The 13,007-nt window shown below is 35.1% G+C and overlaps 1 protein-coding gene across 5 annotated transcripts in view; it reads right to left on the bottom strand.

The window, feature by feature from the left end:
- Window positions 1–322: 322 nt before the first annotated feature.
- CNOT2 (CCR4-NOT transcription complex subunit 2) overlaps window positions 323–13,007 on the bottom strand; it is an 84,987-nt gene continuing 72,302 nt past the window's right edge. For 4 of the 5 annotated variants that reach the window (XM_053944363.1, XM_053944365.1, XM_053944366.1 and 1 more), the window contains 7 exons: window positions 11,545–11,665; window positions 11,279–11,435; window positions 9,435–9,496; window positions 9,289–9,338; window positions 8,412–8,512; window positions 7,689–7,833; window positions 323–1,461 (listed from right to left, as the gene is read on the bottom strand). In XM_053944363.1, coding sequence (XP_053800338.1) covers window positions 1,375–1,461; window positions 7,689–7,833; window positions 8,412–8,512; window positions 9,289–9,338; window positions 9,435–9,496; window positions 11,279–11,435; window positions 11,545–11,665 — 723 coding nt within the window. In that variant the 3' untranslated portion in view covers window positions 323–1,374. The remainder of the gene's footprint in view (window positions 1,462–7,688; window positions 7,834–8,411; window positions 8,513–9,288; window positions 9,339–9,434; window positions 9,497–11,278; window positions 11,436–11,544; window positions 11,666–13,007) is intronic. The other variant, XM_053944364.1, reaches the window with a different exon arrangement.

Genomic DNA, 13,007 nt, shown 5'->3' on the forward strand with positions numbered 1-13,007 from the left:
AGTTCTAACCCAAGCTTCTCCCAAATGATGAATTCTTGAAGCATCTTTCTATCATTTGACATGTTACCCACCCATCTTTCTAAAAATTATCTGCTATTATAAAGAGGGGATCTGAAACCAAGGTTAACCAAAGTTTTTAGCCGTGGAAACTTTACTGTGGAAAAGAATATGAAATTCTCATAAATTTACTTGTCAGCAGCAAAAAGACTCTTCAAGTGTCTTAACCACTGTACAGTTCGATAGTTTTAATACTTCAATTTTTTTCCATTTTTTAATGTTGAAGAAATAATTTCACAATCTCAAATCAAAGTCAACACTGCAGTGAGGAGAGCTTTTCTACTTTATTACAAAGAGAAGAAGCCTTTATGTGGTCAGAAAATACAAGATTGATCTTTTTTTTTCTCTTCCTATGAAACGCTGCTGTTCAAACAGCCAGAGTGAATTGTCTCAGTTCACTTCTTTAAGTCCCATCACATTCACTTGGGTATGGATGTCCTTGGCTGCTGAAAATCTGGCCCTTTAGTGCACAGGGCGACAAAGTAGTCCCCTGACCAGCAGTTCCAGAATGTCCCGTTTTCATATATTGCATCCATGCACACCTCCTAAAAATGAGGTACAGCAGGGCAAACATTTTCCAAAATAGATGTCATATATATAATATATACACATTCGTACATACATACCTTTATTCATGTGATGTCCAAAAATTTAAAAAAAATGTACACATTTATTACAAAATCGTAACAAAGACTGGACAGTGTTTTGCTCATTCTGGAAAGATGAAGCTCAGTAATACACAACCCTGGAAACTAACCAGAGACTGTGGCAATATCTTTCTTCTAAACAGTCAGATATTCTTGCATTAAGCTTGGCGAAAACTGCCTTTCAAAGACAGAAGGGGAAGTAAAATGAAGGAAGCAAACCTTGCTCATCTTTCCAAATGAAATACGAGAAGGATCTTCACATAAAAATGCACAAACATTTTTATTACCAATAGTGCTACAATGAACAATGCAAATTTTGTTGTCTAATTTTTTGTCTTTTTTCTTTTTTTTTTGTTTTTACATTTTGGAAAACTAAGTGGTAAACTTTTGTCAGTGTACTCGCTTGTCTTTACAGACCCAAGCTTGTCTGCTGGCAAAAAAGAAAACAAAAACAAAAATTCAGACCCTGCTCAAACTAAAGAAAAACAATTACAAATTTAGTTGTTGGGCAGCACATAATTAGTAAGGCAGGACCTCAAATGGTGACCCTTCGCATGAGCCAATTGCCAGATCCTCAAGGAATTAAAACCAGGATGCCTGAGCCACATCAGTTCTGCAGTTATGTTGAGTATTGTGCTGAGACAGCCATACCCCAAGAAAAGGGAAGTCTTTAGAAGGCTTGCTGAGCAGGGTTGTAGTTGAAGGTTGATGGCAGATGAGGCCTTTCTTCTAATTTGTCGTATTCCAGGTGGAACTCCTACAATTAAAAAAAAAGAAAAAAAAAGACAAACACAAATAAAACAATGTATCATTTACCTGTCAACACCTGGTCTACCAGCCATACTTGAAAAGCACAAATACAGAGGAGCTCAAGTACTAACTTATCCTAAGGCAAAACCACATGACTTTGCTATCTTGAATTCCATATTTTAAGGAGAAAAAAGTATAAATTACAACAATACTAAGCCTTTACACCTGCAACATGCAGGCTCTCCTATTCTTTTGAATGCTACATGACTTTCAGAACTCCTGCTATAATCTCAAACTATTTTATATATGCACATACACAAAACAAAAATACACAATCACAGCATGAGCTGAATTATAAACAAAAGCTGTCTTAAAACATGTCAGGAGTACAGAGACTTATTCTGGATGCACTAAAATTTGGGAATATTTTTATGTCACACTACCAAGGCCAAACTGCTTCATGATGCACCAGGGAAGATTCAGGCTAGACATGAGGGAGGTGCTCCAGAAACAACTGGACTTAGTCTGTCTGACATGGCGGTGATCAGTCAAAGGCTGGATTTGATCTTAGAAGTCTCTTCTAATGTAAATGATTCTGTGAAAATGTCTATGTACAAAGTACTGAGACTCATTTAAGCCAATATCGAAATATTCCTCCACATTTCATACTCATATTTAAGCCCTAGACCCACCAAACCTGAAATCTTATACTCTTCAGACTCTTTCATCAGTTTAACTATGTATCATCCCATTTAATCTTCAATCAAGAAACAGGGTAAGCGGAAGTTTCAGAACTGTTTTTTAGGGGTACTCTTTAGTAATTCAACAACAACTTTGGACATGCACAGTAATTTATCACCTGCATCTGCAAAGAAAACTTAGCCCACTATTTTCACACAAAGATGAAAACACATGAGTAATGAAGAGATTATTTTAGAACACTCTCTAAAGTGATTAAATAATGTAATACTTCAGTACACGTAAATGTGTACTAAATTAATGCAAGAACAGAAATAAAATCTAGGAAATCCAACTCTTAAACCTCTCTTCTTTCAAGGCAAAACAAGGTCCATTTAGCAGAGAAAGAACATTCAGCATGGCAAGGAAACAAAGTAGTGGAAAATGTGAAGCATTGTGTACTCCCCTGAGAATACTGTCCCTAAAACTGGAAAACCCTAGAAAAACCTGTGTGAGGTTACAGCCATCTGCACTGAAATGTTGCACATCTGCTTCATTTCTAGTTCCTGGCTCTCTACTGCAACCAAAGATTTTTTGTTGTTGTTTTCGTTTTGGTTGGTTGGTTTTTGGGGGGTTCTTTATTTATTTAGGTGGTGTGTTTGTTTGTTTGGGCTTTTTTAGGTCATATATACAAAAGCGAATAGCTTCTGGCATTCCTAAGAAAAACTGCATGCCAGTTGGTATACGTTCTCTTTTTGAGCAGATACACACATGCTGAGACTGAAGAGCTGCTGCACCTCTCTCCCCTTGGGTAAGAAGCAAGATCAAAGGGTACAAGTCCATACATGTACTTTGGTGTCAAAGGCTGGATAAGGTTGGGTGGATCTCAGGGGGCCTACAGGAAGGGTGGAGAGGGACTTTTTGCAAGGGCATAGGACAAGGGGGAGTGGCTTTAAGCTGAAGAAGGGCAGCATTTAGATTGGGTATTAGAAATAAATTCTTCACTATGAGGGTGGCGAGGCACTGGAACAGGCTACCCAGAGAAGCTGTGGCTACCCCATCCGTGGAAGTGTTTAAGACCAGGCTGGATGGGGCTTTGAGCAACCTGGTCAAGTGGAAGGTGCTCTTGTCCATGGTACAAGGTTTAACTAGATGGTCTTTAATGTTTCTTCCAACCGAAACCATTCTATGATTCCATGATCTCCAGGAATTCTGCAGTCATTTTATAATAGAAAAGATATCACTCCAGCTTTCTCTGCCTTTCATGGCTGTCAAAATTTCTTTTTTCCACATAACCATGGAAGGGCCTGCAGATACTATCCATCTATGGTCAGCTTCAATCAGTTAACTGAGCTTCCACAAGCCCACAAGCTCTGAAATGCCTTTAAAATTACCCATGGCAAATTGCTAATCAAACCGGTAAGATACTGTAAGTATCAGAAACCAGACAGTATCAGTATCCTAAAAAAGGGTTTTCCAAGCTTAAGGTTGTTGTGAGCCCCTACTGGCAGTGGGAGCTGCTAACAAGGTGCCTGGAATAAATGCTCACGGGGCTGAGCAATCCTTTGTGTTCACAAAATGGAAGTCCCTTCTTCAGAAGGAGTATGTTTCCCTATCAAATTTTCTCTAGAAGTATGTGAGTATGCGAGTTCATACTTCAAACTGTCATTGACTGCTAAAATAAACAGGCTTAAAACAGCCTTCTTGATTTGCATCCCAGTGTCAGTAAAACTCAAATTCAATATTCAGTAGCATGTAAGAACACCTGAAGTTCTGTCTGACAATAATCTAAAAAAGAATTAATTAATTAATTAAAAGTATTTCTGGAAATGAAAAACCAATTATTTATTACACAGGGGAAAACACATTACAGGTATACTTTATGTTTTTGTTTTTGTCACTGTGGTTTTAGGATGTCAACAACAGCAGTGGTATTATTTTAACATAAACAGCTATAAGTAAAATGTAAAAAGTTCCACTTATCCATTGATCAATGTGTTAAATTGCTTTCTTTTCCACATGAAGGTAAGAATTAAAACTTAAATACCCTTTATTAACCACGAATAATGAATACTGAATGTGTGACACTAAATAAATTGTTCTATGCAAAGAAAATAATCACCTCTCATATCATCCTGAAAACTAGATTTGATAGCGAAGTTACATCAGTCTGTACATGTACAAACAGTAACAGGCAAGGATACTTAAGGTAGGAGAGGATTGCTTAGGATGATCCATAGCAGTTATAGAGTAAAACTAAACAAAAAACTTAGCAGAACAGGCCTGAGGACAAAATATTCTGGATTGTATAAGTCCATGAGAGCAGAGAGTAGAAATCCCATGCCTAGCTTAAAAATTCCAAATGGAACTTAAAAGTAGCATCTATACTGACTTACAGATGGATGCAAAGACCCATTTTAGGGGCTGAGCTGAAATACTATGCCATATCTTTACTGGAATAATAAATTTAACTTTTAAGAAATTATGAAACTATTTAAATTAAGACTGATCTTGACAGGATAGGGAATAATTTAATCTAGATAGTAACCCTGAGAAGCAAATAAACACTTAAAAATTTAATTTTCTCTCCCATAAAGAATTCCATGTTTTAGAACTATAGCATCAATGTAAAAAGGTTTTATCATCTTGTACTTAAATTAATTCTCCTTACTGAAAAGTAAGAAGAAAATTCAAGCAGCTTACTTCAGACAACTTAAGTTAGGATTGCAGTAAATGTGCAATTGTAGAAAGCACTTTTGGTGTCAGAGCTACTTCCCCTTCCTCTCTCATGTCTCCTCAACAGCAGCAAACTATAGCCAAAAACTCAGTGAAAAAAAATCAATGTCTTTAACCTCAGCATACTTTCCACATGCCCTAGGATGAAAAACCATATAGCAAACATCTGTAAACAGATTTTTTCTGCTTTTTATTTTGCATTTAAGGTGAATTTGAAGTTTATCATTCATATTATTTTCACTTTTTACTACCATGTGTCAAATCAGAATTAATTTGATTTTATTTCCTAATAGTTTAGGAATTCTCATTACTCTGCTACTTTGCTGAATTTCCTTCTTCAGTCTATTATCTATTAAGAATATAAAAGCAGAGCCTACAGCTTAATAAAAAGGATAAATATATTATTTGATTTTTCTTGAAAGAAGTTATTCAGCCTTCTTTACTTTTCTTAAAACCAACCCAGAACACTAGATCGACTAAATCACAACTAGTTTATGTTTTTAAAAATGTAAGTTTTTAAATGTGCTATCTAAAGTAAACTGCTGTATTTCACTGCAGCAATATTTCATATTGTAATGTATGTAATTTAAAATAGGGACAATAAAAACGTAAGCTCATATACAAAAATACAAAATACACTATGTCTGCAAAGCACAACACATTAGGGTATGTGCTACCCTATATCTGAGCATCTACACTAGAACAAGAACCAAATTTATAAAGCACCTTGAAAAATAATTGATAATGCACATATGAGACAGTAATTTATGAGCAAGTATTCCTGTATGCCAGCTTCAATAAAGGACTAGGGAAACTGTTCAGCAGCAATTACTATTGTGGTCTTCTAAGGAACTGATACTCCCAGCATCCACTAATAATGTAACAGATATAATAAGAGATTGCAATTTATCAGAATTCTTCTTTTTCCAGCTCCTTATAGGTCTTATTCCAGAAATATTTATTAAGTACTTCTGCATTTGTTAGAAAAAAACTACTTTGCTGTACTTTTCTTTGCATCCAAAGCAACATGGTGTTACCAAATATTGCTGTTCTTGTTAGGGTGAGTCTGTATTAGTCTTCCTCAGAGGACATGCCCACTACAGGAATTAATGTCTCAAACAGAGACAATACTGTCTTTAAAAGTAATGCTAAGCATCAAATAGCAGCTGCATACATTTACTACATTTACCACAGGTAGAAAAAGGAGACACTGAAGAGGTTACTATTATACAATGGGCACCATTGCCTCCTAGTAAAAAGAAATGCTGTGTGTCCATACAAGCTAAAACTACGATTCCATTGATATGTGAAACTACACAAGGCTCATTGCTCGTAAATAAACGGAACATGTACATTTGACTCCAGAAAAGAAACCTATCCTTTCAAAAGGTAATTACTTCCCCTCTGATGACATTAGGCAATAATTAAATAGCTTTAAACAGCATCTCGGGGAACTTAAGGAAGTATACCATGCAGCAAATGAGTAATTCAAGTAGAAACAAAAAGTTTCCTTTTGTTTCTGTTTTCTTTTTGACGAGTGGTGCTTTTGTTTAGAAGTTTTGGAATTACCTTGCACTTAGGAAAAACTATAAAAACAGGGCTCACCACTAAAACGGTCAGTTACAGATTCTTGGGTTTTCCTGGAGCAGTAGAAAGTCAGCAGAGGCAAGCAGTCACATGTGCAATCGGACTATAGAACCTTCCGTATCTTTCAGGGCAACTGGAATGTTAATTCCTGAGGGGAGTTTGCACAAACTATGCAACATTACTGGGTGGAGTGGGGGAGGAAATAAAAATAGCATGTATCTAGTTAATGTCTAGATGGCAAATGGCTGTATAGACAGAGGAGGACACTGAACTTTATTCTCTTTAAAACGGACGTTTAAAATCATATCAAGAGACATGTAACTATTTCATGCAATGTTCCATAATCTCCAAATGAAACGCCTTTTCAGCAAACAATTCATAAATTGGGCTGCTGGTGAAAAGGTTTCTTATTCTATGAAATACCTAAGCATGTGGAACTACAAAATATAGTTACAATATGCTGGAATCACATCTATTGAGTTCAAGGCTTCAAGGTTAATCTGATTTGATCTGTTGTTTTTTAGAGAAAAGAAGAGTGTGATACAGCATCTACAGATGGTCTGACAGAACATTATTGACAGCATTAATGGACAGAATGGGACCAATAGGTTATGACAGTTGGGAAGGAAAAAAGCTATACTATAGCCTTCTGATTTTTAATGCCTCTTGGTCTACAGTATAGAAAACAAGAATCATGGAAATATGCCTCCTCCTTAGAAGAAGTTATTTATTTCAAAGAACTCTGATTTTCAAACAACAAAGCATGGATTTCCTAAGTATGGTTAAGGAGAGACTGTAAAACCAAAAAAGCATTCCCTGCACCCATCCCACATCCATTTTAAATTCCTAAATGAGGTGCGGTAGCATCCTATTTAATTTTCTAAAGCAAAGTAATAAAATGTTCACAAGTACAACTTCTGAAACTCCAAATAATGCTTCCCATTCTTCAACTCTATGCTGTGGGAAAAGCTTTCAATTTTAACAAAACTCCTAAAAGAAGTCTTGCATCCTTCTACCTCCCAAAGAAAACTGGAAATAAGAGAGACAGCCCCTTATTTTCCACAATCAAGCCAATGTTTTAAACAATCTTTTTTCTCTCAGACATCGGAAATTAAGGTAATGAACCTAAATAACAGGAGAATAAAAAGTCAGAGATTTTTGGGTTTTACTCTTCTTGTTGTAAAACTACGTGGCTGACAGACCTAAAGTATCTACACAAGGGAAAAGAGATACCTTAGCTACTTTCCTCCAGTTAAGACAGTCAAAGAAGTAATATGTTCCCCTCTCGTACGTATTGGTTTTCATTGTCGGCTCCATGCCGGGTGCCCTGGTAATCCATACTCGTTCTTCTTTGTGGTATCTCCAATCCCGGTTAAATCTTTCATTTGTAACAGAAAGGAAAAATAATTCTTAGTGTTAGTTATCTGAAATTGACTTAATAACTAACTTTAAAGGTTTCAATCAGAACTGTCAATGCATTCAAATCCTAAACAGAATTTCTACAACATCGTTAAACCTGTAATTTCATACCTCTTCCGTACAGTTATTATACCTCAAACTAAAACACATGAGAAACTTCAAGTCTGGTAGGTTCTAACAGCAAACTCTTTTTATGAGTATTTACTTGGTTCTTATTTGGTTGATGACAGGCAAGTTACACATTTAATAATGACTGGCACCTGCCATTTTTTCCACAGTGTTTCATAATGCAAAATACATGAGATGGGCTTTTGATTTCCACTATACAAATGTAAAAAAACTCTGTACAAAATGACACCAAGGTTGGAGGAGGTATTTTAAGAAAAAACTTTACAGTTCAAGATTGACTAAGCTTCTTTCTTTCAATGTCTAACTTGTTTGAGTGTTCTGTTCTTTTTTTTTTTTTTTTAAACATCTGCCATTTCATTATTGCAATAGATTAACTCATATAAGACTGACAAAATAGTTTGAACATACAGCTCTACTGCTGCTAATAGCTGTAATACATCTCCTCCATTCATGTAATAGAGATAAAACAGGAGATCTTCTCCATATCGGCCAAGTTTTATTGTAGCCAGCTGCAAAAGATTGAAGAAAATGAGAATGAAAAACCACAATAGATAAATGTTCTAAAACACACTACCCCACTTAAATAACACAAGGATACATAAGAACTTCCATCCTTCTATTCTAAGTGTGTTGAAAATTATATTCTAATACAACAGGAACAATAATTATTAAAACAATCATTTTTCTTCACTTTTAGTTAACCTTTCCAAGTTAAAAGATGTAACAAGCCATCAAGACAGAATTTTCCCCCTGTTATGTGTGTATTTCCATCTTCCTGTTTTACTTCAAAAAACCCAAACCCACAAATTCTGCATGTATTTGCTCCCTTCATGTCCTATTAAGTAACACTACTAAAATTTCTTATGCTATTTTTCAATGATCCCTTCAAACAGTTGAAAGAAAATATATCTCAAAAAATCCCTTTTCATGTAGATATGGAATGCAACAGATAAATGAGAATACAATTCTGAGCTTATCTCAAGAAGAAATACGTCAATTTAATTTGCAATTTGAATTATATCACAAAAAACTTCAACTTCACATGAAGGGCAAACTCTTAAAAACATGCTGTGCTTTTTAGCTATTCTTTTGCATGCCCATTCTTTTTTCGTAAGATATAATGGGTGCTTGATGTGTCCCATCAGCCTGTTAACTCAATACTGCTTCTCGAAAGATTGAGGACATGCACAAAATGGACTTATTTTGAACATCTATCTGAAAGAAAATTTAGAAAATTACTGGTAATAAATAAACAAAAAATGCACACATACACACACGTACTCACCTTATCCCTAATGTGAATGTTAGTTAAGTATTCAGATGGAACATGGAAGTCTAAAAAAGAATCGGAATTGACGCAACTATTAAGACATGTAAATTAATAAAATTTGCAAATATTCATATTGAATTTAATCGTTATTTCTCTCTTACCTATGTCTTGAGGTCGACAAGGTGATGATGCCCATGGGGATGCAAATTTGGGATAAAGATTTCTGAAGAAAGAAGAAAAGCGTGAATTGATAAAAATTAACCTCCAAACCAACCAACCAAAAAAACCCCTCTGTAATCAATTTCGCAAACCTAAGAGCTATATTACACAACCAAATCCCTAGCTGGGGTGAAAAGTAAAAAGGAAACTTTCCTAAAGCAATTATATTTATTATTTTTCTTTTTAATATGCAGAGCAAGGTTGCATTTAAACTGACATGGGAAACTACAGGGTCAAGATTTCCTTTTAAATCTATCTTTGCTTCAAGTTAGGTGCCAGAGGTCCCAGCCTTTTTCAGGTATTCAGTGTTATTATGCAGGGTTTCAATTTAACTAGGAATAGTTGTCACAAGCCTGGTGGGTTCTGATTTATTAGTCTATGATTTAAAAGAGGAAGAAAAATTTATACTGGTAGGTTGCTTTTTAAAACTAATCAGTAAAGATTTTACTCTTCTTCAAAACAGGAGTTAGAAGGGATAATTTAAGCCACTAGCAATATATGCAAAATTCTAATTTTTTTTTTTCCAAAAGAACATTCATTGTGCTAAGCTTTTATGTCACATAGGTATTTTTTACCAACCAAACTACCACACAGGGCAGAAACATTTGCCTTTTCATATGCGACATAGTTTTAGTTTTTCAAACAAAAATTCACAGAGCAAGGGAAGAACATTTAACATAAGGAAAGATGGCAGGCCAGACACCGAGGTCTGTTTGCAAAGCTTTTCTGCAGCATGAAGTAAAACCAGCTTTATAGCATAGGAACTGTCTGCATCAAATGTTAACTCCTATCCTCCCCATCCAAGAACCTAAATACACTATATACGGTAATTAAATACTAAAGATGCAGTTATTTACAACACAGCTGCTAAGAAAAGCAGAGTAATAAGGAACCATTTTTCTTGTGCTTAATATCCACATTCATCAAGCTTTCCTGATTACATGCAGCTCCATATAAATTTATGAAAGATGGAAACTATGTGAATTTGCTGTCTGTTGTTTTTTTAATATAGCATGTGCAAACCTTAAAATATATATACTACTCTGTCTATAAGGCAAACACTATGTAAATCTGTGATGAAACAAAAAGATGTGAGATTTTCAGCTGAAAGTCAGAACATCAGAAATTAATTTTTTCTCACAACTGCAGTCACCTGAAAGTCACCAGTTTTGTCTAAACTGATCTGAGTTCCTTGAGTAATTAGTGTAAAAAGAAAGGCACCCTGGGTTGGCTGGTTATTCATCTCCTCTGTCTAAAGCACTTCTAGTGTTTGTGCAGTCACTAACTACTTTTCTCCCCACTGCCTCTATAGAAAACGTAGATGACTATACTAGTTTAGGTGAACTGAGTCACTGGAAGTTAACTACCTTCATTTAAACTAATCTTCAGTGTAGCCTAACACTACAGGTGTTCTGTTGATCATTACACTATATAAATCTAATTTATTCCCAAACTGCCAAGAGTTAAGTATAAATATCCCTAAGGAAAATTATTATTAGAAAAGGAATGTACATATTACACATTTATAAACAATATACTGTCAATTCCTTGAAAAAAGTCCTAAAGAAGTTAAGAGAATAAGCAAAGCCACTAGGTTTATTGAAAGCTTGCCCTGAAGCAAAATTCTCTTTGTTAAGAAAATTTTATTTTATTGTCATTGCATTTTAAGATTTTATTTGGCAAACCAGCATGTGGGTTTAATAGTCAAGTGAAATAAGTGAACAGACTATGAACGACAGCATAATAAAACTGAAAGTGAAGATGAGATAAAATCCCAGAAACTTACTCAGGAGAGTTGAGATTGAGACCTAGTGTTGTTAAATCACTTCCTAATGCAAGATGTACCATTCCTGGATCTGTCTCTGCTGCCCTGATGAATGTTAACAAGCCAATCATTCCAAACTGGTCCGTCACCATCCCTTGAGGAATGTTGGTAACCCGGCCTGAGAAAGAAGAACAAATTAATTTTCTCATTTTAAGAAGAAGAGGAAGCAACAAGGTAATATAAATGACTGTCAAAACTTTTAAAGCAGAAAAAATGGAATGACACACCATCAGGTAACACCTGGATCCCTTTTTTCTGCTGGTTGTTGTTTTGCGTAGTTGAACTTTTATCTCCAGGAAACTTGGGCCCATCTGTGCTGGATGATGTTTTGCCTGATGTACTCAAATTCTAGTAAAGATAATTTGCAGAGTTAGTATGATGAAAACAAACCAAAATGGAAATACTTATTGACCATTATCTTTTCAGTCAAGCACTCTAAGTCAGTATATCAAGTCACTTCAATAAATGGCATCAAGCTGAAGCCCCTGAGTTCTGTTGACAAACCTTATGTACTACTTATTCTCCAAAGTATACCTGTCATACAGGTATTAATAGGCTAAAAATTTGCAGTCTAAAAGAATAAATTATTTTACACTCAAGTTGGAATACACAGTGGATATCCCAAGTGCCAGTGACTAGAGGTTCCTTTGGATCACTACATCATTGATTTTCCCCGTAGTCCTGCTTCTGAATAACACTCCATGACACAGTAACAGATAATACTCAAGCCAATTTCAGGTGCAAGCAACATACAATTTGCAGCTATCAGGAAAGACATGTAAACGCTATGTCTGATATAAACACTATGCCAGACTACGTCTGGCAAGAAGATAGACTATGCTCCAGGAATCTATATACTGACAAAATATACTTGCCATATGTATAATTTCTAACTCTTTCATAATCTTTATAACAAGTCTACACTTATACAATTAATCACATTTATTCTCTCCTTACTGTACACAGTACTAATTCTATCAGAACATTTTCCTCATGATAAAACTGCCCACAACACTTGGGGGCCACACTTCCTCATGTCTCTCTTTTTGAACAGTTCATTTTCTAGTTCTTACATGAGTTTGTAATCATGTCTACTACTTATTCACCAATATTTATGGCATTGGCATTAACATATTTTTTGCAATTAGAAATAATAAAACAATCCAAAACTAGAACATTTTGTCAAATCCTGCAGGAAAGTGTCCTCTGCCATCCACATTTTATTCACCTTTTGTTTGCATAAAATAGCATTTTTTTATTACAACGTTTTCAGAGTAAACAATGAAGAAAAGCCCATAATCTTATGCCCTAAGCTATATATCTAATGCACAATACTTAAGATATAATGTACCTCAGTAGTCTACAATATAGTCATCAATGCTCTCTATTAAGAGAGCTTGTTCCCTCTGATTCCACATCTCCATTAGGCATTTCACCTTAAGGAGATATTGTACCCCTTAACTTTTAAAGGATTGGACAATTTTGAACAAAAATCTTAGAATGTGTAGATTACTACTACTGATGAGAGGCATCAGTAGCAAAAAGATGAGCTACAATTGATAGGAAAAAAAATTACAAATTGTAAAACTTAAAAAATATTATCAATTCTCAAAAATAAGTTTTGACGTGTCCAAGCAGGGTGACTGTTTGGACCAAAAACCTTGCTGAGAAATTCCATTTACATAATTAC

The sequence above is a fragment of the Vidua chalybeata genome, chromosome 5 (assembly GCF_026979565.1).
Source record: "Vidua chalybeata isolate OUT-0048 chromosome 5, bVidCha1 merged haplotype, whole genome shotgun sequence".
Taxonomy (NCBI): Eukaryota; Metazoa; Chordata; class Aves; order Passeriformes; family Viduidae; genus Vidua; species Vidua chalybeata.